Below are 23388 nucleotides of genomic sequence, written 5' to 3' on the forward strand. Positions count from 1 at the left end.
CTATAATCATACGCAGTCTGAACAGAATCGAAATAAACATGTGCGCCTGCAATGTGTAAGTGTTTGTGAGTCTCATGGGCACCGGGACCCTTGAGTGCTGACACTGACAAACACACATAAAATACGGGAAGTGGTTCTGTTTTCTGTGAACACCAGACAATATGGATTCCATCCAGCACACTGGAGCAACACAAGTTATTTTGCGTGTGCTTTATATACAAAGAACTCCTTTCAAAGTCGACCAAGCCTTCCATGTCTGATCAAACATCTGCTTTCAGTTCACATGATTTAACTTTCATATGACTTACAGTATTCTGACATTAAGAGGCTTTAAATTGCCAAGATGTGAGTTAAAAAAAGCAATAAAAATTCCACTCGGCTCCACGCTGCCAAGTTTCCAAGTGACACAGCCAGTGAGCAACACAGCTGGGTTGTTATTATTGTGTTTCAACATTATTAAAATCTGATTCAGCTTCAAATCAAACTTACAATCTTATGTTTTCCTTTGCTGGAAGCCACAGGACCATATTGGAAGAGATACACACTGGTCTTTGCAGACGTTGTTGTTCTACGCACCATAATGACTGCTTTCCTAAATAAACTTGATTGAGTGAATGAGGCTAGAGTGCGAGCACACTGCTGGATCTTTTGTTTTTTTCTAAGTGACTTTCTTTGGCTCATTAGCGCAGAGCCACAGCCAAAAACCTTTCTGCTGCCGCTGAGGCCTGTCAGGGTTTCCTGCTGACACTAGAAACCATCAGAATCTGTCAACACAGAGTCTCAGAGAAATTAAAACTGCGAATGGACAAAAGGTTCCAACAAAGAAAGATGAACGGTTCAATATTCTGAGAGATATAATATTCTCTCTTGGAGACATCAAATAAAAAGCTCAATACCTCTTATACATATATATATATATATATATATATATATATATATATATATATATGTTTATATGTTCATTAAATATGAAGCTGGAGCCAGTACCAAGTTAGCTTGACAGTTCACTTTTGAGTTGCTCTTGGATCATTGTACTGTTTAAACATGCAAGATAAAAGACATTATCATATTTCTTGCTTGTTTAATCCATCCAAAAACCAAAGAGTAAAAACCTTTTTCGTGGTGGAACTCTTTTGGACTTGAGTGATTTGGGGATATGTCGGCTCTTGTCCTCTAAATATTTGTGTCTTCTACATGTATTGCACCACGTTTTCATCCTGAGATATTTGTATTCTTTTCTTTTTTTCTTTTTTTCTTTTTGCATCTGTCTCATGTTAGAAACATGAACACACCCACATGCTCACAGTGAATTATGCAAAGGATTTCCTGCTGCGTTCTCATATCTGCTCCTCAGGATAGTCTGTGGACTTTTTACTATTTCATATTAAAATAGAGACTTTTTAGTTTTTAGTTTAGCCCATGTCTCTTCCTCAAACGCAGAGGAGGCAGGATTTTGACCTATTCTGCAACCGGCCTCCAGGTGGCAAACAAGACGTGTGGAATTTGCTTTTGAGGAGCTGTCATGTTATGAGATGATATCTATCTTTATAGGCAGTCTATGGAATAAACAATCTATTAATGTCCTCCATTGTCTCACACAAAATTAACGTTATTTACTTCTGTCCAATCTGTATAAACGACGACCCTGCAATTCAAAAAAGTATTTGTGGCAGAAGTGGGCGCTCTTCACTGAGAGAGGATATCACAGGATCCTACACACCTACAGTCACTTGCACTTAATAAGTCAACGTTATACCAAGAATAGAATAAGAATAATGATATTCTAACATAGAGACTTAATCCTCAATACAGACATAAATATTCAACTTTGGAAACTCAGTGAAGAACATGAGAATCGTTTTAATCTGTGTTTATTTAAATAAATGTTTGTATTGACGAGAGTGTGAGGTGGTCATAAGTCCATTGAGGCTCCAGGTTCCTTCATCAGTGCAGCGATGGAAAGAGTAGAAAGAAAAGTCCTGATTGAGTCTTGTAAGCTCTGCTCAGCACCAGACTCTGCCTGCTGGGTTAAAAGAGGAAACCATCACTTAATAACCCAGACATTTTGCCAATTTACACTGATATTATTCTGTCTTGTGTGTTACTTTAAAACTTAGCAGATCTGATCACCTCATTTGTTATGCTTCTTGTAAATGGAAATGTATTCCTGCACATCATCAGGGGATCCGAGGACCACAGGGACTCGCTGGTGGATATTGGTGGGCTGGATGTCCAGAACGTTCATGGATCCTGTGGTGGCCATGCCTCCTGCTTGCTCCATGATGAAGGCCATGGGGTTGCATTCGTACAGCAGTCTCAGCTGAAAATGAGGGGCAGACAGACTTGATGTGAACGTATATATCAAATAACATGCATTTCACAGCGACTTAAAACAAATGTCATGTGATTGACAATTTTAGAAGCTCTGTCTGCTCACCTTGCCCTTTGGACTCTTGACATTGGCAGGGTATAAAAAGATTCCTCCGTAAACCAGAGTACGATGAACATCAGCTACCATTGAGCCAACATATCGACTGCCATATGCCGCAGAACCGTCCTGGAAAACAGATTGTGGAGAATTTATTAGTCAGTTTCGTGATTTTAAACTTTTACCCAATTCAATAAAGATGCCTAATTGAAGCCAGTTTAATATTTGACCGTTGTAAAATAAGAATGACTAACAGTTCATCTATTGCTAGTACCTCTGGGTATTTCTTCTTTTGCAGGTACTCGGTCACATCTGGGTAAAAGTGCTGCGCATATCCTTCATTCAAGCTGTAGATTTTTCCCTTTTTCTTAATCTTCACATCTCGATCCACCAAGATGAACTCACCGATTGCCTGCAGAGAAATCTCACATCATCAAAAGTGATCACAGCAGCAAAAAGTGTATGTACTGTATACAGCAGATAACCAGATAATGGTAGTGTCTTGGACGCCATCTTACGGGGTCGAGCATGAAGCAGTCCACTCCCTGTCCAGTGGTGAGGACCATCATGGTGGCACTGCCATACAGAGCATAACCTGCAGCAACCATGTTTCTTCCAGGTTGCAAAGCATCATTCTCACAAGGCTCATCGTCCGTGCTCTACAGAACAAGATGTGGTAAATATCACCACAGGAAAATACATTTTAGACATTTAAGGAAAGTAAAGCAATGAAAGTTATGGGAATTCAACTGTCATTCAGCATGACAGTTGGCAAGATATTTCACTAAAAGTGAAATTGTGTTGTTAAATAACCAGAGGTTCAACTCCAGTCTCCCCCATGCCACTTGCCGAAGTGTCCTTGGGCCAGATACTGAACCCCAAATTTCCCCTGATGGCTTTGCCGGCAGTGTGAGTGATGTGTAATTGAGAAAGTGCTTAACATCAATGCACTGTATGAATCAATGTGCGCTAACCCTTTTGATTAGATGTGCTGACACATTAACAGACAAAGATATGAGTAAAGAATTAACCACCTTGGTAACAATAGGCTGATATAATAACTTTATGGATTCAACATGCAGGATCATTACTTACCTTTTTGTAGATAGCAAAAATTGTTCCAATGGAAACAAGACAGTCAATGTTTGAGGAACCATCCAGTGGATCGAAGCACACAATGTATTTTCCCTGTCGGAGGAGACAAATAATAAAGTGTCATAATACTGGCAAAATAAAACTCTCCATAAAGAAAGAGAGCAGCCGTGCACGTGTATACTGTACAAATGCACATACTCTGTTGTCTGGGTCAACGATGATGGCCTTCTCATCTTCCTCGGACACGAGCACACAGGAGGAGAAGGAGGACTTGATCATGTTGATGACCAGGTCATTGGACAGGACGTCCAGCTTCTTCACCTGGTCCCCCGTCACATTGGTGCTTCCAGCGATCCCGTATCTTCAAAGGTAGGAAAGATATCAAGATTAAAGATTTTAGAGCTCTACAGTTAAAGCTATGGATTTCTAAGTAAATCTAAAACACAGTTAAGATAGTGTGATGAAAAATCCATTCACAAACTGTCCTCTTATGCTTGTTAATTGATTTTTTTCCTCACTGTGAGGAAGGTCTGAAAAGCCCTTTATCTTGACGACCTCTGCCCTGGGGGATAATGCACAACATGGTCAGAGTTTACCTTTGGCCAGGGCCTCAGTCAAAACTGGTTCTCATGTTCTACTCCAGACTGTATGCTACATGTTATGCTTTACAGACATTTAAATTTAAGACAAATAAATGTCTCGACATAGAATAGAGCGGGAAGCAAAGAAATGTTAAAATGAAAATCATTAAGTAAAATCAATTTGTAAAGGTTTAATATTGTGCTAATCATCAGAATCAGGTTTTGTGCCAGGCAGGTTTATACATACAAGGAATTTGCTGTGGTATACATTTAAAAAAAGGAAACAAAATAAGAAATATAAAAAAAAGGAGAGATTTGCAACACGCTAAACACTAGAGCTGGATTGTCCAAAGTACACTTAGCCTGTTATTTGTCACGGGTTACAAATAACACAAGTTAACGTGTCACAGTCACAGTCATGGACATCAGTTCATAGTTTTCCCTCATTCATTTCACTCAGCTCCATAGTCAGATACACTGTTTTGTTTACATTGCCACATTTGAAATGAAACACTACTCACAGGTTAGCGATCCCAGCCTTCCTGACAGCGGTGGAAATGGCTTTGACAGCTGTGCAGATGGAGTTGAGCAGGTTGGTGAACTCCCCTGTTCCCTGTGCCTTCCTGCCCTGCTCCAGCACAAACCTGGTGAGGGTCAACACGTTGGTATCGAAGACTCCCTTGTCAGACATGTTGCTGTCAGGTGTGGGACCGGGACCTTAATGCCTCAAGTGAAACAGGTGAGCGTTGGCCACAAGTTAAAAAGTAGACCGTGGAACAGAGATAGGGGCAGAGGCAGGGGTGTGCAGCTCTTCCAACCAATCACAAGCATCTGTTCTCCCAGTCTAGGGAATGATTTGATCGCTTCTGTTACTACGAGAGCAAAGTTCAAAGATAGTGGTAATTTCTTGTGTTAACCTGTAGTCTGAATCAATCTGATCGAGATAGCTACAGTCTGCACTTTAAACTTAGCTAATTATAAGTTGTAAGCAAAGTTTAGAATTCAAAATCCACTATTAATCATTTCAAAGGCACTCAGTTGGGTTCATACCTCTGCCAAGGCCGAGCAGTCAGCTTAGATTCTATCAAGCTGCACCAAAGTTTACACACTCACAGATGTCAGTTCCTTAAATGTGCCTGATTCTTCATCAAGATCCATGAATTCTTATTTTTTAAAGAGAATCCATCTTGTAATGTTAAAGAAATTGAAAAAAACATTCCTGGATCAGGCCCTTAATGCAGATCCACATCCAAATGGCATGGGCTGTCACCCTGACCCATACCACACACTTGCATCAAGTTTCATGTAATCTTGCTAACAAACAAACGGACTGGAGTGAAAACATAACATCCTTAGCAGAGGTTGAAAAGTTGTGTGATGTTAGAGTTGACATAGCAATTGACTCTCGAGACATTGTGATCAGGGTTTGCAACGCAGCACTGCATGATTCAACTATAGCCTTATCCCTGTTTTCTGATTTCAGTGCAGTGCCTGTTGTAAACCTGCCTGTTTGAAATGTAATGTTCTCTTTTCCAGTGTTAATGCTCTTGAGTGACTTCAGAATTATTCCTTGTCATCAGTGAGTCCTCCTCAAACAGATCTAAAATATACGGACACTTTTTATTGCTTGTGTGCAGAGCTTGTGTAATTAGAAAACTGTGTTTATCCTACCTGCTACCACGGTTTTATAGTCAATGTTTGTATACAAGTTTGAATCATTTACTCTTATTTTTTCATACATTGCATGTTGACTCAGATCTGTTAAGCAAGTTCTCAACTTTTCAAAATGAAAGCCCTGTAATCCAGCTACAAGGAAAAAAACAAACAAACATTGGAACAACAAAATGAATGTTGTGCTTCTATTTTTTAATGATAAATCAGAAAAGAGGAAGTGATTCTGTAAATATTTTTGCCATGACGGAGATCAGAACCTTGACTCCCATTAATGTCCATGTCAGTTTGATTTGGTGAAATAAAAATAACATGCTGCAAACTGCCAGTTGCAGACCACTGCTCTAATGGATCTAAAGAAGTACAGTAGAAGAAGACATGTTCAACTTGGTCCATAGACTCGAAGCTTACTGCCCTGCCAACACTGACTGCTAGAGCTCTGGTCACCTATAAATTAAGTTTTAATTTATATTAAATATATTGTGTGTCCAAATCGCAACAAATCTGAGTGCAATCTCCTGGCCACGTTTAGAGTGGTAAGCCTATTAGATAAACCTTTTTTCCCATTCCACAGACAGACTTCTTTGTGGAATTAGTAGGCAGATAATCATCCATTAGGGCCAAACTATTCTGAGATTTACTTATTTGGTTTGGTAACAATAAATGCCATTTCCTTGCTAAATAAATGCCTTCACTCAAACTGTTTTTGTTTTACAAAGTGTCATCACAGCTTGTACTGGACATGAGGGATTTCGCACTCAGCACGGTTAACTATTAAAAACATGCCTTCCCTGCATGATCCAGGGCAAAGTCCAAGTAATGGGGCTCATTGTCCTTCTCTATCCTGGTTTTGTGTAATCCCTTTAATTTCCCATGTGCTGATAATTCAGTGTTTGTGATAAACATTCAGGCGAAGCGTTGCCGAGTGCCGTCTCCGAGCTACAGTGTCTCCGCAGTGTGTGCATGTAATGTGTTTGCTCCGTCTGGGACACAAACATGATAAGGGTAAGAGACAGGGGCTAGTGAAGTGACTGTAATTACAACACACTGTAAACCTGCATGACCCATTTCACAACATGAGGCTGAAGATGAACCTTGAACTTTGACAAAGGCATCAGGAAAAACAACAGCCACTACTATGAGGTCATGTGTGATGCTTGCAGTTAAAATGCTTCTGCAACTGCTGCTCGAAACTCTGAATTAGTATTTAGATAATCTTGCTCTGGTATGACAAATGTGTAAAATGCAATTCTCCACTGTGTCCACATGATGTCACTGTGCAATTTACAAGCTGCTGGATATGAAGGAGGTTCAGGAAAAGACTCAATTCGAAGGAGCGTGGCACTTCCTGCTGCTTGTAACTGGAACTGCAGCATTAGAGCAGGTTAGGTCCATAAGTAACATCCTACAAATAGCTACAGAATAAAAATAAAAAAACATGTAGTATCACGCTCTAGGAAGGTGTAGCTCATATGTCACTGGGGTAAATTGTTGTTTAGAGTTTTGTTATTGAAATAAAAATAAACTATATTTCTATAGCACTTTCAAAACCAGAGTTACAAGGTGCAGATGGAAGAAGAATGAAATAATAGTAAACACTAGAATATAAAAGTAAAACTTGAATCTATGCAGAATAGCTTTGTTACTGCTTTTTAAACTGAGCTATACTCACTCTGCTGATCTGATGTTGAAGGGGAGTTTGTTTGACAGTGTCAGAGTTCAAACCAGAAAATCATGATCCATTTAGTTTTAATCTGGGATCCTGAGACTTTTAACAACATTAACAAATTGACAGTGATATTTGATCAGCTTTTTTGGGGGTTTAAAAATGCGCTAGAAGGATATTTGTTGAAAAAAATTCATTCACAAAGTAAAATATGTCCTATGACAAATCAAACAGCTGTTTAAGGCTGCATGCCAGTTCACATGTCACATGGTCTTTGTCATATGACTAATGGCTTTGGAGTAAATGGACAAAAATCATATCGTTTTTGTGCTGTTTAACTGTTTTAAGATCATCAATAATTGTACCTGACTGACTGTTAATTAATATTAACGTAAGCTGTGGAATCTCTGGCAGCTCAAACTTAGTAAAACCTAAAACAAACTATTCATTTATTCTTATTTATCCTTTTTGTCAATAAAAATGTTAGGCCTCCAGTGAGCAGTTGACAAATGGGGATGTGGAGCTATAAAAAAAGCTATGAAAACTATATAAATAATAATCTAAGTTTAAACTTGTAGGTGATGGGCTATCATTTATAAAAGAGTCAAAATATAGAGTACCACTCTTTTTTAAATGTGGGACATATGATCGTGATGTTTGTGTTACGAGTAATGGTAATTAAATGTTTTTTACGAGATGAGGATGGACTTGATGATGACAGCATTTTGAAATTGCATTGTAACAATCTAAAAACGTTAGCATTGACTGAATGTTAAGGTCTAGGGTTTTTGTACAGACTCAAAACAGGAAGCCCATAATGTGTGGAAATAAATTAAAACACGCAAAGCAAAAGAACCAACTCAAACAACGACAAGAGCTAAAAGAAAACAAACAAGCAACACAGGGAGCAAAAACTGAAACACAATGAAAAAAACAAGAGACAAACCAGCAAAACTGAAGTGCAGGGAAATCCAGGAGCGTAAAGGAGACAAGACACCAGAGCTCAAGTGTGACTCATCGATTCAGGTGCAGACAATCAAGAAGGAGGGAAACCAGACAAAGATAGGAAGTAAAGGAAAGAAGCTTCAAAGTAAGACAGCAAATAATAAACTCGAAATACAAACGAAGATATAAATACAAAACAGAAATTGAATTTACATGTGAAGGTGATTCTTTGCTTCGTAATATCTTACAAGTTAAATAATAATCAGACGAATTCTTAAAACTCACAAAATGTAATTTCAGCTTGTGACGCTTTTAGATAAAATAGAGCCTACTTGTGACCCTCTGTTATAGGTGCATTTGTTTATCAGATAGTACCAGGTTTTTGTTTCACTTTAATCATACTTTGACTTGAAAAAAACTTTGGAGGAATTTTAGAGATAAGTGTTGAAAACAAAAACTTTTTCTGTATTTATACAATTCATTTTGTCTAAATTAAGAACAACAACCCTAGACCTGCATCACAATGTGATTCCGCTGAGGAGGACAACCTTACATATTTAGCAAAAGTTTAGCTGACCAACATAAAGAGTATTTTCCAGGATCGTTATTGCTCAGTGGCCAAATCCAGCAATCCAACAATGTGTCTTCCGACTGATCAAAGGTTAGGTTTTTCTTTACATGCAATTAGTTAAAAAATGTATGTAACATTTTTAATAATCTGATATAGATGATAACCAAGTTCATATAAATCCTATTTTATCGCAGGCTATTGGTAGATGCAAAGAAATAAAAGACGCAAATTATATTTACCTGGGGTCAGTCTACTGTCACTACTGTGCAAGTTAGTGACAGAATGATTGAATGAGGATATGTGATTTGCTTTTTTGAAAAGAGTGAGGGCTGGGTCATGTCTGATTTTAATGCACGATGATAATTTATTTTATATACAATAAATGTTTACATACATATTAACACATAAAACTTACATTTAATGTTCCATACTGGGCAGAACATATGGCATAGTATCCACACCTCTAACATATTATTAATGATCAGTATGTAAATTTCATTTTATAGCCTACATATCAAAATGATGTTCCTCATATTTGAAAGCATTACATTGCTTAGCATTGCCTACCATAGAATACCATAACATAGCATATGAGAGAATGTCATAACATAGCTTGTTAGGGATTCGTTCACAAGTGCTGAATGAGACAGAACTGGAGCCTATGTGCATTATTTGCGAGATAAAAACCTCTGCATGCTGAAAACAGAAGGTGCTTACTGATGAGAACATGATATGGCAATGCAATGATGTGAGTCATTGACGCTGAGGCCTATAGGATTTTGCCCACTGTGACTTTTGCAGAATTAACTATAAGATCTAATGGCCTTGTATAGTATTTCCTTTGTGTAAGCACTGCAAGGTTAGTATATAGACAGCTGAACCTGGGCCGAGAGAGAGAGAGAGAGAGAGAGAGAGAGAGAGAGAGAGAGAGAGAGAGAGAGAGAGAGAGAGAGAGAGAGAGAGAGAGAGAGAGAGCTTTTCAATGAAAGGTATAATGATACCTTACATAGAAAAGCTAATAATCAAGATGGCAAGCATTTACGTTATATTTCCATATCTATTCAGTTCACTGGATGTACAGGGTTGCTCTTTAATTGGTTCCTTTTGAAACGGATTCACGGATCAAGTCCAGGACATTTTGAGAACTGTGTCAGGTAACTTCAATGTCTACTATTACAATAGTTTAATTTCTGAAATTTGTAATCATTTTGACATTAATTGTACATTTTTTGTTGTGTGATTCACAAAATTTGTTCACAAATTGTAAATTAAAACTTAACATTGCCAGAAATGAGTGCCTCCATCAACATATATTGTTTGACTCTAGCCATACGAGTGCAGTTACGCCTGTTTTTTTAGTGAATTACAATATTTATTGTGTCAAGTGTTTCATGAATGTGTAAGATCTCTGTTACTTTTTGTTTATTCACTGGCGAAAAAATACTTGGAAGATGGTCTGTGGTTGAGAAAACCTGCCAAGAGTATGGCTGGGCATTTAGAGGGAAAGTTGCAAAGTAATTATAGAGTGGGTTCAGTCTATGTTGAGACATACCATTTGCAGAGAAGTGACTACTGAAAACAGACTGTCTACACGATTGGAAAATCCTCCTCCGTCCCTCCTCTTCTTGTTGGACAGAGAGAAAGAGATTGTAGTCAGAAAACAAATTTCGAGGTGACAGACGAAAGACTCTAGACTCAAATAGATGGTTCCTGATGAGCGTGTAACACTGAGGTAAGAAAAAAAACCTGTAAGGGTATCAAGTATATAGCATGGCATGTTGCAGTTATTATGAAGAGTTAAAAATGCTTGAAATTATCAATATAAATAGTGTTGCGAATTTGATGTCTAATTTTTATTGTGGAAAATTCCGTAAAGTAATGATAACTTGTGTTTTTATTACATGCATTCAGAGAGACATGTATTTTAGAGTTTCTTCTCTCTAGCCCTGTGTTTGGACAATTAAAAAAAAAAATCTATCACTATTCTAATAGGTCAAAGCACTGAAGAGTGTGTTCCTAACTACTTTGGGATTGACTACATTCATCAGTTGGACGCGGGAAACCTCAAGTTTGTGGACAGTTTCCAAAACTGCACCATCATTAAGCGGCTAAGCCTTAAGAGGCGGCCCAGAGCGGCTGTTAATAATGCAGAAAAAACGCAGAGTGGTGTTTCATCCAGTCAGTGGTATTCTGAAGAATCCTTCACATCATCAAGCACAGTTGATACAAGACAATTGGGTTTGTCTGCCACAACGAAAGGTCGACCACCACTTCCTCCTCCGCATTGTTCCTCCTTGGATACTAAGCTGATAAGGAATGGGGGACTAGAAAAATCTCAAATACTTACTGAGTCAAAGCCTCAACCTACTGTAAGATCTATAAAAAGACCTGCTATGGAGACCAACAAGCACCTGGAGCAGGAGATGACCAGCCAGCCTCCACCTCAGCCTCCACCTCAGCCCCAACCTCGGCGACGACTGGCCAGCTTTGGAGGGGTAAGCTCCCCTGGGTCACTCTCCCCCTTCACTGGCCTTGTGGCATATAATCAGAGCAACAGTGGAAACAAGTATACTGGAACAGGGAGTGACATGAACGTTCACTTTAGCTCATCCCTTGGCGCCAGAGGCAGCACAGGGAGCCTGACATTTAGCCCACAGAGCTCTGGTAGAACAACTCCAGTTCAGAGTCCCGGCTCCATGCACCTGCAGCATGTCCGTGACCAGATGGTGGTAGCTCTGCAGAGGCTGAAGGAATTGGAAGAGCAGGTGAAAATCATCCCTATCCTCCAGGTAAAAATATCAGTCCTTCAGGAGGAAAAGAGGCAACTCCACTCTCAGCTCAAGAACCAGAGTGACAATGAGGACATGAACAATGGGATCTGTAGGAGAGCTGATAGCATGGAAAGGTCTGATATTAAGGTGCATATAGAAGAGGGACACAAAGTGCAGAGTGACCCAAACAACCTAAGTGAATTCAGGAAACTGACTAAAGAGATGCAGGCACTGGAAAGAAGCCTCAAGGGTGGACATTTGCATGCTAGGCTAGGACAAGGCCATACCTCTGCTCATGAAAATACAGTCCTAGTTGGAATTGATGAAGACGCCACGTTGCCTAAACCTTTAAAAGAAAACAAATGTGTGTTCACAAATCAGGTAGAGACCAGAGACATTGCAACAGAGGTGTCTGAAGTTAATCTTGGAATTTACAGTGTGAGGGAAGCAGAGCTTGATGCCCAACAGCTATTAATTGGTGCCCTGAAGGAGAGAATTTCTTACTTGGAAGCAGAGTTGAAAGAATCAGCCCTCCAGACAGAGATGAGTCGGCTGAAACTGGAGCTTCAGGCGGCAGGAGCTAGGAGCAGAGCTGACAAAGCATGTCTTGCAAAGCCATCCACTGTGAGCACAGGTTTTGAAGCGAGGCCACACACCACAAGCCAGGGAGTGGGTAATCACACAGAGGTACGGGACAATAGCACGGGGGAGGCAACAGAGGTAAAGAGCGTGGGAGTATCATGTTGTGGACCAGAGCTGAGAAACGTTTGCACCGGACCAGATGTACCCATGAAGACCAAAGAAAAGGGCATGGGGATTCAGGTTTTAAAAAACACACAGGGCGTTTTGATGGAGATAAAGATGTGTAATGCAGAAACCAACACAGCGCCACCACTGGAGATTGTGGGGTTAAAGAAAGGAAAGACTCAGTATCGTTCAGTGGCTAGTGGGGACTGTTCTGTTGATGTGATCATCTGTGAACCAAAGGAACTGGTTTCTGAAGGTATGGCCACAGATCCAATCAGAAGAGCTGAACTGGGAATCATGGCAACACCACTGACAGCTTCACAGCGTACCAACACTCTATCCAGCTCAGTGTCTCGCTTTACCAACACCAGGCATACCTTCAGCACAGACTCCAGCACTAATACTCTCCTCAGTACCCAAGACAAGCACACCAACACCACTCAGACTCTTACAAGGGCTGTGTCTGTAGGGAACCGGGTCACAGACATCAAATGCGCCCCAGAGACCCGTACCATCGGTGTCGGAACTGCAACTCTGGTTGGAAATGGTCTCAAAATGACCAGAGACACTGGTGTAGGGTTCACAAACATTAATGAGAATTTCCTGGTAGGACTGAAAACCCGAAATATGGCCTCTGGACCATCCCATCTGCCTGACCCTATCAAGACAAGAAGTATCGGTGTAGGAGAGGGGAGGATACGGGATTTTTCATCTTCACGCAGTACACCTGCCCAGAGTTCCCAGCAATCTTCGCAGTCCCAGTGGGACCCTGAGCTTAACCACTACATAGAAAAGATGCAGAAGCTCCTCGGGGAGCATGGGAACCTGCTCACAGACGACTGTTCAAACCAGTACAGTGGTCAAGGAAATGACAGCTCCAGGTGGTCCGGCAACAACAAAGCTGAGGTCCATCATTTATATTCTCAGCCACCAGGTAACCCTGCAGGGATTTGATTCTTAAGATACCCTGTGTTGTATTCTTCTGAACAAACACTTATGTTGAATCTCACCACAAATCATTGTGTGTATCCTGAAGAAATGCCTTCCCTCATACACCATGTTCCCCCTTTTGAACATGCATTTTGGGGGTATCTTATTGCCAAAAATCCTCTTTCAGTGAAGTAGCATAAAACCAATGTACATCAGTTATCTTGCTAAACTCTAACCCAAATTAGAAAATCCTCGTGCACAATAGAAACCCACTCATTCAAATAAAGCTCCACATCATCAACAGTTGTCAAAAACTCCACTTGGTAAATTTGATGTTTGATTGTTCTTATGTAAGGTGCTGTAACGTCATGTTGGTATGATTGAAACATTTTCTCTTTCTTTTCACAGTCAGCAGAGAGTATCAGTCTCCGTTTCAACTGTCAGTCCACTCTTCTAAATGTGAAAAAACAAACCCAGAAATCTGCCAACAGAGCGGCAATGAATCTGAGGTGAAAAGAATGATACAGCTGTTAGAGCAACAGGGATCCTCGGCCTCGCAAGGTAAACATGTGTGTGTGGCAATGTGTTATGATTCCAAACAATTATGTTTCAATATAATCTTCATTAGAAATACAGTCAACATTCGGAGGATACAAAAACTCTCTGCAAAACTTGAGCTTATGTTAAAAATATTCATTTTCCAGACCACTCCTGAGGCCCAGTTTATACTTGTGTTAGGTTTAAAGGAAGTGGCTGCCTTTGGCTTGGAAGGTTTGACTTTCTGAGGGATACACTTGCAATGTTTGGAATGATATCTGGTTTTGGAAGGCAGTTCATTGCACATAGCAGTTTGTGGCTGGGAGTCTAAAATTGAATGGGTTTGTAGGAGGAACTGGTGTCAGGAAACTTTCTCCTTAAAAATGTGGCCTTCAGATGTGTAAGAATATTTTAAGAATCAACAATATATCCTCACTAAGTCCTATCGAGTTAAACCTACTGTATTTATATCTGCTGTATATGCATATGTGTATGTGTGCAGTTAATAAAACAAACTGCAGGAGTTAGAAGTTGTCTATGTTAAGCTTCAGATGCATTGGTTTCGTCATTATTTCTAGACAAGTCAGCTTATCCTGGCGTGCAGCTGCCTGTGATAAAGAAACAGAATGGAGAGCCAGGCTGTAGCAGTAACAGGAGGATCATGAAGTTCATGAGGGTGACAGCAGGGTTAGTATCTGACGTCTAAACTAATATTTTACTGCTTAGCACTTGGATACGATACAACATTTTCTCTGTGTATTAACTCTTGCTTTTTGCCCTTAGACTGGACCCCATGCCGTCTTACGAGCTCCCGGTCAGTGAGAAAGGAAACTCGGAGGAAGGGGACAGGAGAGGAGACAAAAAGTTAAGGGAACCCTTTCAAGGTACGACTCAAGCCAGAAAGGGCAAAGGAGGCTCCAACAAGGGGGTGAAGACGTCAAAGCCGCACACACAACAGAGGTAATGTCAGAGTCTTTAAAGCAAGAGCCTCTCAGTTGAACAGGAGTTCTGCTTTAAAAAGCCTCAATGCATCTTAATGTTTGACTGTGTGAGTGTTACGTATGAGTTGTCTTCTCTCATGGGAACTGACACTGTGTAATCTGTGGCATTTTATTTCTTTTAGGTGTAAGTTAAGTGAAAAGATTTTCTCTGCTTGTCAAGCCTTAAAGATGCACCTGAGTGATGACACAGCTCTACCCAACAGGGAATTGGTATGTTTTGTTCTCCATATTCAGATAGAGAGGTATTCATATTGTGTGTGTGTTTGTGTGTGTGTGTGTGTGTGTGTGTGTGTGTGTGTGTGTGTGTGTGTGTGTCTGTGTGTGTGTCTTGGGGGGGGTTCCTCTACTTATATCTTTGTGAGGACCATGTTAAGCATAGACCCTATAAAACTCACCTTTCTAAATCTGCTTTTGATCTATGATCTATTTATGTATTATAATTGTTTTTAATGTAAAATTACTGTATTTGAACTGATATAATGACACATTTTTGTTATTGTTTGTATTGTCACTGTTTTTACCATGATAAGTGTCTTTGAGTACCTTTTAAAACAATAATAAGTTATTATTATTACAGAGTGAGGACATTGTGACCGGTCTTCACATTTTCAATGGGCTGTATGAGGGTTAAGATTTGATTTTAGGGTTATAATTAGGTTAGGGTTAGGGTGAGGTTAAGGTTAGTTTGTATGGTTAAGGTTAGGGTAAGGGGCTTAGGCATGTATTATGTTTATGAGTGTCCTCACTATATAGAAGTACACACATTTGTGTGTGTGTGTGTGTGTGTGTGTGTTTACCACATTTAATGGTATGTCACAGATTGAGTGTGCGTGGGGAGATACCGGGACAGGGTGTGTTCAAGTTCTGTCTTTCAGAAAGAAAGGAAACAAATAGCACAGGAATGTGTTGACTCTGTAATTTTGTGCCGGGGAATTTTGCTTGAAGTTAGAAACAATAATATTTCACAGTGAAAGAGACGCCTCACTTTCCCATTCATTTTAAACTACAAGAAGTTCAACAGTCAAGATAAATCCTATGATGTAACTTGAAATGGAAAAACACTGAGCATGATACAAAGTTTTCGCCGGGGAAATGAAAACAGATTCGTAAGGCTCTTCCTTTATGATGTTGTTTTGTAGATCTTCATAGTGAGTTTATAGTGTCATGGTTCTTTGTTTCTTTACGATGCTCTTCGTCTTAGTTCTGTCGCTCTCATCCCTGTAAAAGATATTCCCATCAATTCAAAGTAGAAATTGCTCTGCACACTGTGAATTACGGCTGCATCTTGCAAGGCATTTATGAGGACGCATGAAAAAGTATACACATATTTGAGTTGTATCATTCTGTCCCTTGCAGCATAACTGCCTGCAAACGCTCCAGCAGGAGTGGTTCTCCGCGTCCAGCCACAAGTCGGCTGCTCCCGATGCTGTGGCAGACTACTTGTCAGCGTTCCGGGTCATTTCGCCTGCGGTATTGCGGCACATTGCGAATATGGTCGACGGCAATGGAAACACAGCTCTGCACTACAGCGTGTCTCACTCCAACTTTGGCATTGTCAAGAGACTGCTGGATGCAGGTACGGTGCAACTCGGGTCATCGTGTATTCTAACAAAGTTCCTTCCTTTTTAGTTTTGGTCTGTCGCTCCACGCTGTGAGAATTTGATTCAGTTTCTCCACAGTTTTCTGTCTTTGCGTAACAAAAGAAGGGTTAAGAGAAACTTAGCCTGCTGGCATGCATTTTAGAAACTGGAACAATTACTGTGCTTTTGACTAAAATTCTCTATGATGATTACACAGCAGAGAAAGAAGCAATGATACCCAGGCTTATAGAGATGAAAATCCTTGTTCAATTCGGCATTACTATGCTTCTCAACAGCCACTTAGAGGCAGATAGGCCAACAAAGAGTTACTCTGTGGATCATGCGTTCAAACTATTTGTAAGACTAAACTTCCAAGGACAAGATGCAAGCAGTAGAGTACTATGCACTATATACAATCAAATGAAACCCTGGCCTCGTATAACAGCAGAGTGAATAGAAAGAGTTTATTGACGTTTGCGAAACCAACCAAGGGAGATGTTTTCTTTTTGTGGTCTTGCTCATGTGGTCTTGCTCAAGATGCAGCTTTTAAAATTCTTTATCGATCCTCATATGTCCCAGACAGCTGCGGCAGCGCATGTTTCCCCCCTATCCACATTAAATGAGACATTAAGGAGTGCTTCAATATTTTCTCCAGTTGTGTATGAGGGGACACAAGTTCAGAGAACAGTGATTATGAAGAACGGGGGAAACATCTTCTCTGTCGTTTGTCTAAAAGCCTTGCTACTGCTTGAGGCTTTTTCTTTCTCTTTGGATCGACTAAGGACATGTGAAATATAACATAAAATCAAAACAAACAATGAACATATTCAAATACTGTATCAAGAATGTATTTTTTTGTTATTTAAGTAACTGTCTGTCTAACTATCTACGTCTGAGGATAAGAAAAAAAAAGAACCCAGTAGGTTTGAAGTGTGGTGCTTCGGATTATGCACTGAGAGTGTGTGTGTTAGCAATTATGTGAAACTCAAGCACTCTCGAAAAAACATGCTTCTGAGAACTTTTAATTGCACAACGGGAATGAAAGCTCAGTTATTTATGGAGCTTTGGACACCAGGGATGATGGGTAATATACACCATTTGCAACAGGGTAGGCAAAAAGTGAGCACTTGCCTGGGGGGGCCCTTGAGAACAGCTGATTATGTTGGGGTCCACAGCAATGACAAGTTTATGAGAACTCCCTTCAATTCTGTGATAGGCTGTGTACAGAGGACTGCAAGGTTGACAGGGTCAGGAGGTCACATATGATCCCATGCCACCAGGTCCATGCTGAAAGCTTGGTTGTTTAAGAGTTTTGGTTAAAGACTTGAGTGAGGGGCTCGGTTTGGTTGAAGGTCGGGAACCGGAGGCCTCCAGCTCCCAGTCGCTCCAGTGGAAAGGCTGAAAATCTGAGCACAGAGGCGTTTATCACCTGTTGTTGCTGCAGAGGTGGCTGGTGCTCAGCAAAACTTACATAGTGCTGCTTTCAAGCTTCTAGAGTGCTTACATGGTTGCTATGTCTGAGTATACACCTCATTTATATGTGACCTTTAATGTAGATCCATTCTATTTTTAAAAAGAAAACAATAATTTCTCACCAGGGGTTTTAACCATAACAAAACTCAGTACAGTCAGTGTCGCTGGATATGAGCCACACAAATGATAACACTCCTCTACATCCTCTCCTTCCCTCTCTTGTGTTGCACTGGGCACCATCCCCACAGAGGTGTGTAACGTGAATCAGCAGAACAAAGCCGGCTACACGCCCATCATGCTGGCGGCGCTCGCAGCTGTGGAGAGTGCAGAGGACACGAGGGTTGTGGAGCAGCTCTTCACAAAGGGAGATGTCAACGCCAAGGCCAGCCAGGTGAGCCAGTCCCCTCTCGGGTGGAGGACGTGACTTCCTGTCCGCACCTTTGTTAATCGAAATGATGTCTACAAGACGTGTTGATGATTCCATCCTACTTTAAGAGGAGAGAAGGTTTCTTTTGGATTATTACAAGCGTATGTCAGATCTGTGAATGTCAGCTGTGGGGTTATATATCTGTTCCTGCATAAGAAAAAAAGACATAAGGGAAATTACAGTAAAAAACTTTTTCCTCTTTACTTATTTACTATTTTACTTGATTTTACTACTTCCTTTGAATTTCAATTTTGTATAACATATGTATATATGTCCCATCACCCCCCTGTGTCACACTCTGTCTTCCTGAATTTGACCCATTATGTTCAGTATGTCTGTTATTTATATTCTCCCCTAATAGAAAAATCCATCTTGCAGCCATTAAGTGTGGTTATCAAAAGTTCTTTTACAGGTCCATAACTTTCTAATAATTCTTTAGTAGTTATTTGTATACATTTTTTTATCTGTCAAAAGATTTACAAAAAGCTCCTAATTATTCAGTCATTCATAATTTATTAGGGGAAAGTTTTTTTCACAGCTTTGCCTGATCCACTGACCTGAGGTCATACAGACAATTAATTAGAATTTGAAATGTTGGAGATGTGTGGACTCGGCATCATTAACCTTGCGTGCTGTGTTTGACCCCTCCCGCCTGCCGTCCAGGCCGGTCAGACCGCTCTCATGCTGGCTGTGAGCCACGGCAGAATGGGGGTGGTGCAGGCCCTCCTGGCGCAGGGGGCGGAGGTCAACCTCCAGGATGACGAGGGCTCCACCGCGCTGATGTGTGCCAGCGAGCATGGCCACGCTGACATCGTGAAACTCCTGTTGGCCCAGGCAGACTGCGACGCCACCCTGACCGATGGTGTACGTGACTCACTGCCACAACTCACTCTGAATTACAAACAAAGAGAGCAAACATTTAGATTAGGATTTAAAGTATGTCAGGAAAACAGAGAAGCTTCTATTTCATTAAATACACAAATATGCACTTGTCTCCTGTAAATGTACAATTAACTGGAAAACGTCTTTTATGATTTTATGTTTTCAGGATGAAAGCACAGCCCTGTCCATCGCACTGGAGGCCGGACATCACGACATTGCAGTGCTGCTGTATGCTCATGCCAACTTCTCCAGAGGACAGACTGGGGTATGTGGCATTTTCACAGCACTTTAACTAAGTGGGCTATATATTCAGGTTGCTGAACTTTTTTACTGTGTGTTTGTGTCTTAACAGGCCGCCGCTCATCACAGTGTAAAGTCCCTCTCCTCCCCTGGTGGCAGACATCATTTTGAATAATGCGATGGCTCAAATTCAGATTCTTCATGAGAGTCACATTCATGAGGCGATTCCGATCAAATCTCTCATAACGAATGTGAGGATTTTAACAATGTCCGTTTTAACCTCTGTCAGACAAATTCTTTAACATTGTAATTTACCAGTTGACAGGATACTAGTCGTTTTCAGGGTCCGGTGTCCCATAGCATTTGAATAATGTGGCTTAGTGTCATTATACTTCACATCAGCAGCAGCTAATATATGCATAGCAGAGTATATTGGTTTGTATTAATAATATATAACATTTAATGATTGAACCTGCAGTTGTTTTGTTATATGCATTACTTCAAATATGTTCTTTATTCCTGGCGATTCAGTTTTTTTGCAAATAATATTTCAAATATTTTAAAATACATAAGATACAGAAAGTTGATTTGACAAAATTGCTACATAGTAGGTAAAGATTTTGAGATCATTGGATGTCCATATTTGTATTGTTATGGAATAGATTTATATATATTTAGGAACTGATGTGTTACTATTTCCATATTCTTTTAATGGAAGAATGTCAAACTTTGATATTTTCCAATCATAAAATGACATGATATTACTTAAGACTGAAGCAGGAACTTCTGCTGATATGCAATACATTGTGGATAACGTGCAACGGAATATTTCAGCACTTGGGAAAAATGCTCATTTGCTTTCTCACAAAATGAGAAGCACAACACCAACTCCCTGTGGGTTTAACATGAGGATAGCTTGGGTGTGATACAGATAACACAACGTCACGTTACCTGCTGAGCTGGACCCAAATGCAAACAAAGAAAAACCGCAAGGCCTAGAAAAAAATAACATTTAGTCAGCTGAAGAACTCTGGGGAAACAAAACTGAAAAAAAAAAAAAAAATCAGTAGACACAGCAACTGGACATTAAAAATAATACTGATCGAGGACCTGACACATTTGACTTAATCGACACAGAAATAATACAAAACGGTGACAGTGTAATAAAGTCCAAACCAGATTGATTAATTAGTAAGCTTTAAGAAGCTTTGAACCATATACAAATGGATGTAGACTCCAGGTCCAGAAAGTGAAGCCAATGTAGAACTCCCTGACTCGTGTATTATCGCAAATGACCAGCAGAGGGTGACTCCACTGGTTTTCAAAGAATTCTGTTTGAACAAATGTCTCTGATCATAATTCTTACTTGATTTTTTACATCAGTAAACATGTTCCTAATTAGTTTATTATCACAATTGCTAGTTTCAAGTATTCTTAAATAAACCATGACGTTCTTTTTAGTAAATTATGGTCCCATTTAGAGAAAAACAGAAGATAAAGCAATGCATCAGGACATGGATAGTGTCTGATTGACAGCTAATAACATCCAATGGGTGCAGGTTACAGGTGTAGGTGGGCATGCAGCGTCTTTGGTTACTTCTAGATCAAACCAAGATGGCGCTGGACGAAATGCCCAACTAAAGGCTTCAAAACTGCAGATTACACAAACCAATAGTCCAGCCAGCTCCTTCCATCCATTCTTTTATGTTAAGCTAAGGATCTCACCTGGGGGCTGCAGCTTCATATTTAACGGACAGATGTGAGAGAGATTTTTCTTACACTGGAAGGGACTGAAATAGCATATTAAAAAAAAAATTTCACTCCTCCTTCAAATGGCGTTGACATTAAAATGCTGTTTTGATGAAAGCTGGACAGCTGAATATTTTCTCGTCTGTGAATGACATGTCTTTTGTCACCTGACTGTAACTTTTCTCTGCATTTGAATAAATGTTGTATTTGTAAACTTAAAATCCTGTGCAGTAGTTCATGACTTAAACATTCACAATATATATATATATATGTATATAAAGATAATTACAAATTTTGCACATGACTCACCAAAGGCGTAATTAAGGAACGTTGAACGTTGGTATGGTGAGATAATGTCATAATCATGATAATAATATTTCTAAATTATTATTTGTTACCAATGAATGATTGCATGCTATACTCAGGAAATATTTACTATTAAAGAAAGATAATACTAACTATCTAGAAGCCAAATAGCTACAACAGAATTGTGATGGAAAAAAGTCTTTAGATTGAATTGACAAAATAACCACTTATGTACTCTTTGGCTCGTAACCTGATTTTCACCTTGGTTTAACTTTTTAACTATTCTTGTGTGGTATTGATGTTTGTTTGCATCTGCTAATGTAAAATAATGAACAATTGATTATTCTTTATTCTCCTCACTGCGAGCAAAACACTCAAAGAGATCCCGACTGTTTGCTGCTCTGGCTCCTAAATAGTGGAACAAAGTCCCATTGACATCAGGCCAGCAGAAAGTCTACACATCTTCTGCCGTAGGCTAAAGACACATCTTTTTCGACTACACCTTGGATTAAGAAAAAAAAAAGTCAGTTATTGTAAGTCGCTTTAAAAAAAAAAGCATCAGCTAAATTAAACGTAATGCATGAAACGATTAATGCAACCAGCTCTTGCTTTTGAGACAATTTTTAAGGAACCTATATCAAAAAGGTTCCTCTCTGCTGCTGGCCACTAATCAAGTCAAACAAATAGACACAAACAAGTACAGTCTCTGAAAAGTGCAAGATGTTTGAAGAAAATGGCAGGCGAACCTTCAGTGGGTCATCAGCAGTTCTCTCCCCCGTTTTCCAGTCTGGCAGTGGGAATTAAAACTGAATGTCAGACTGGAATTATCTGTCAAACATCAGAGTGACTTGTGCCCTGTTAGTTTGGGCTTAGAGTTTGTTTGCAATAAATGTGGGACACTAATTGAATTCTGCATCAGCCCCGCAACTAAGAGAGTTGCCATGGCTTAATTTAACAGAAGAACACTGATGGTGAATAAACATGTGACAAGCTATAAATTATAAGAAATCCAAGAATAGGTCATGGCCCATGTTTTTGACATCAATCATTTTTTTTTAAAGACATTGCGTCGTGCTCACATGATTTGTAACTGCAAAAGGTTTTAAAAGTGATGTCCGGGTGCAGAAAGGAAGAAAGAAAGCTTCCATAAAAAAACAGGGTGGATGAATAAAATTATTATTGAGCTCCCCCCCCCACACACACACACGCACACACACACACACACACACATAGCCTGCACAAACACATGCAGACTCCAAATGTGACTAGGTGTCCCATTACTGAATGTGCTTGTGCGACTGAGAACACTTTGTGAGTCATTTCCCGGCAACGGCAATAAAATGCAATGATATACAAGGTCTAGCATCACTTTATTTGCTGTTGCCATGGCAACGGGCAGCGGTTTTGAACGGGTGCTTCTTGAGAAAATAGCACAGGAATGATACGTCTGCTCCACTGCTATTATCTATAGTCTGTTGTCGAAGCACCACACAACTTATCAGAATAGACCTTCACAGGCCATGTTCACTAAAAGAACAGCTGCTTTTCTTTCATTGAAGAAATAAAAGAAAGAACGCACCTGTGAAGGATATATGAGCAATGACGATCTCATAGAGATCAACAGCTTTACAGATCGAATCATCAACACTTAATGTTCCAGTGTTAATGTTGCATGATCTGATGGTTAATGATTAATATATATAAACATGATTTCAAGAATCTTTCCTTCTCTACATGTGAGGGTCCCTGCAGTTTAACGGCTTCCTGATTTCTGATCTCCACAACATG

The 23388-nt window shown here is 39.9% G+C and overlaps 2 protein-coding genes across 3 annotated transcripts; one reads left to right on the forward strand and one right to left on the reverse strand.

The window, feature by feature from the left end:
- Positions 1–1855: 1855 nt before the first annotated feature.
- Positions 1856–4859, reverse strand: fbp1b (fructose-1,6-bisphosphatase 1b). Of its 2 annotated transcripts, none has more exons than XM_062412281.1 (8): positions 4626–4859; positions 3722–3884; positions 3524–3616; positions 2947–3087; positions 2703–2840; positions 2438–2557; positions 2131–2320; positions 1856–2020 (listed from the first exon to the last, which is right to left on the reverse strand). In XM_062412281.1, the coding sequence occupies exons 1-7, from the start codon at positions 4793–4795 to the stop codon at positions 2132–2134; spliced, it is 1014 nt and encodes a 337-aa protein (XP_062268265.1). In that variant the 5' UTR covers positions 4796–4859; the 3' UTR covers positions 1856–2020; position 2131. The 2 variants fall into 2 exon arrangements, with proteins under 2 accessions (XP_062268265.1, XP_062268264.1); XM_062412280.1 differs by having other exon boundaries at positions 1856–2023.
- Positions 4860–8365: 3506 nt separating this feature from the next.
- LOC133975365 (KN motif and ankyrin repeat domain-containing protein 1-like) lies at positions 8366–21476 on the forward strand. The gene is made up of 12 exons (XM_062413295.1): positions 8366–8531; positions 10085–10111; positions 10950–13409; positions 13814–13966; positions 14521–14629; positions 14726–14902; positions 15066–15153; positions 16300–16519; positions 18245–18387; positions 19087–19287; positions 19472–19570; positions 19658–21476. Exons 1-12 carry the CDS (start codon positions 8366–8368, stop codon positions 19718–19720), a joined length of 3906 nt encoding a protein of 1301 aa, XP_062269279.1. The 3' UTR covers positions 19721–21476.
- The last annotated feature ends 1912 nt before the right edge of the window (positions 21477–23388 follow it).

Source organism: Platichthys flesus, chromosome 19, assembly GCF_949316205.1.
Source record: "Platichthys flesus chromosome 19, fPlaFle2.1, whole genome shotgun sequence".
NCBI lineage: Eukaryota > Metazoa > Chordata > Actinopteri > Pleuronectiformes > Pleuronectidae > Platichthys > Platichthys flesus.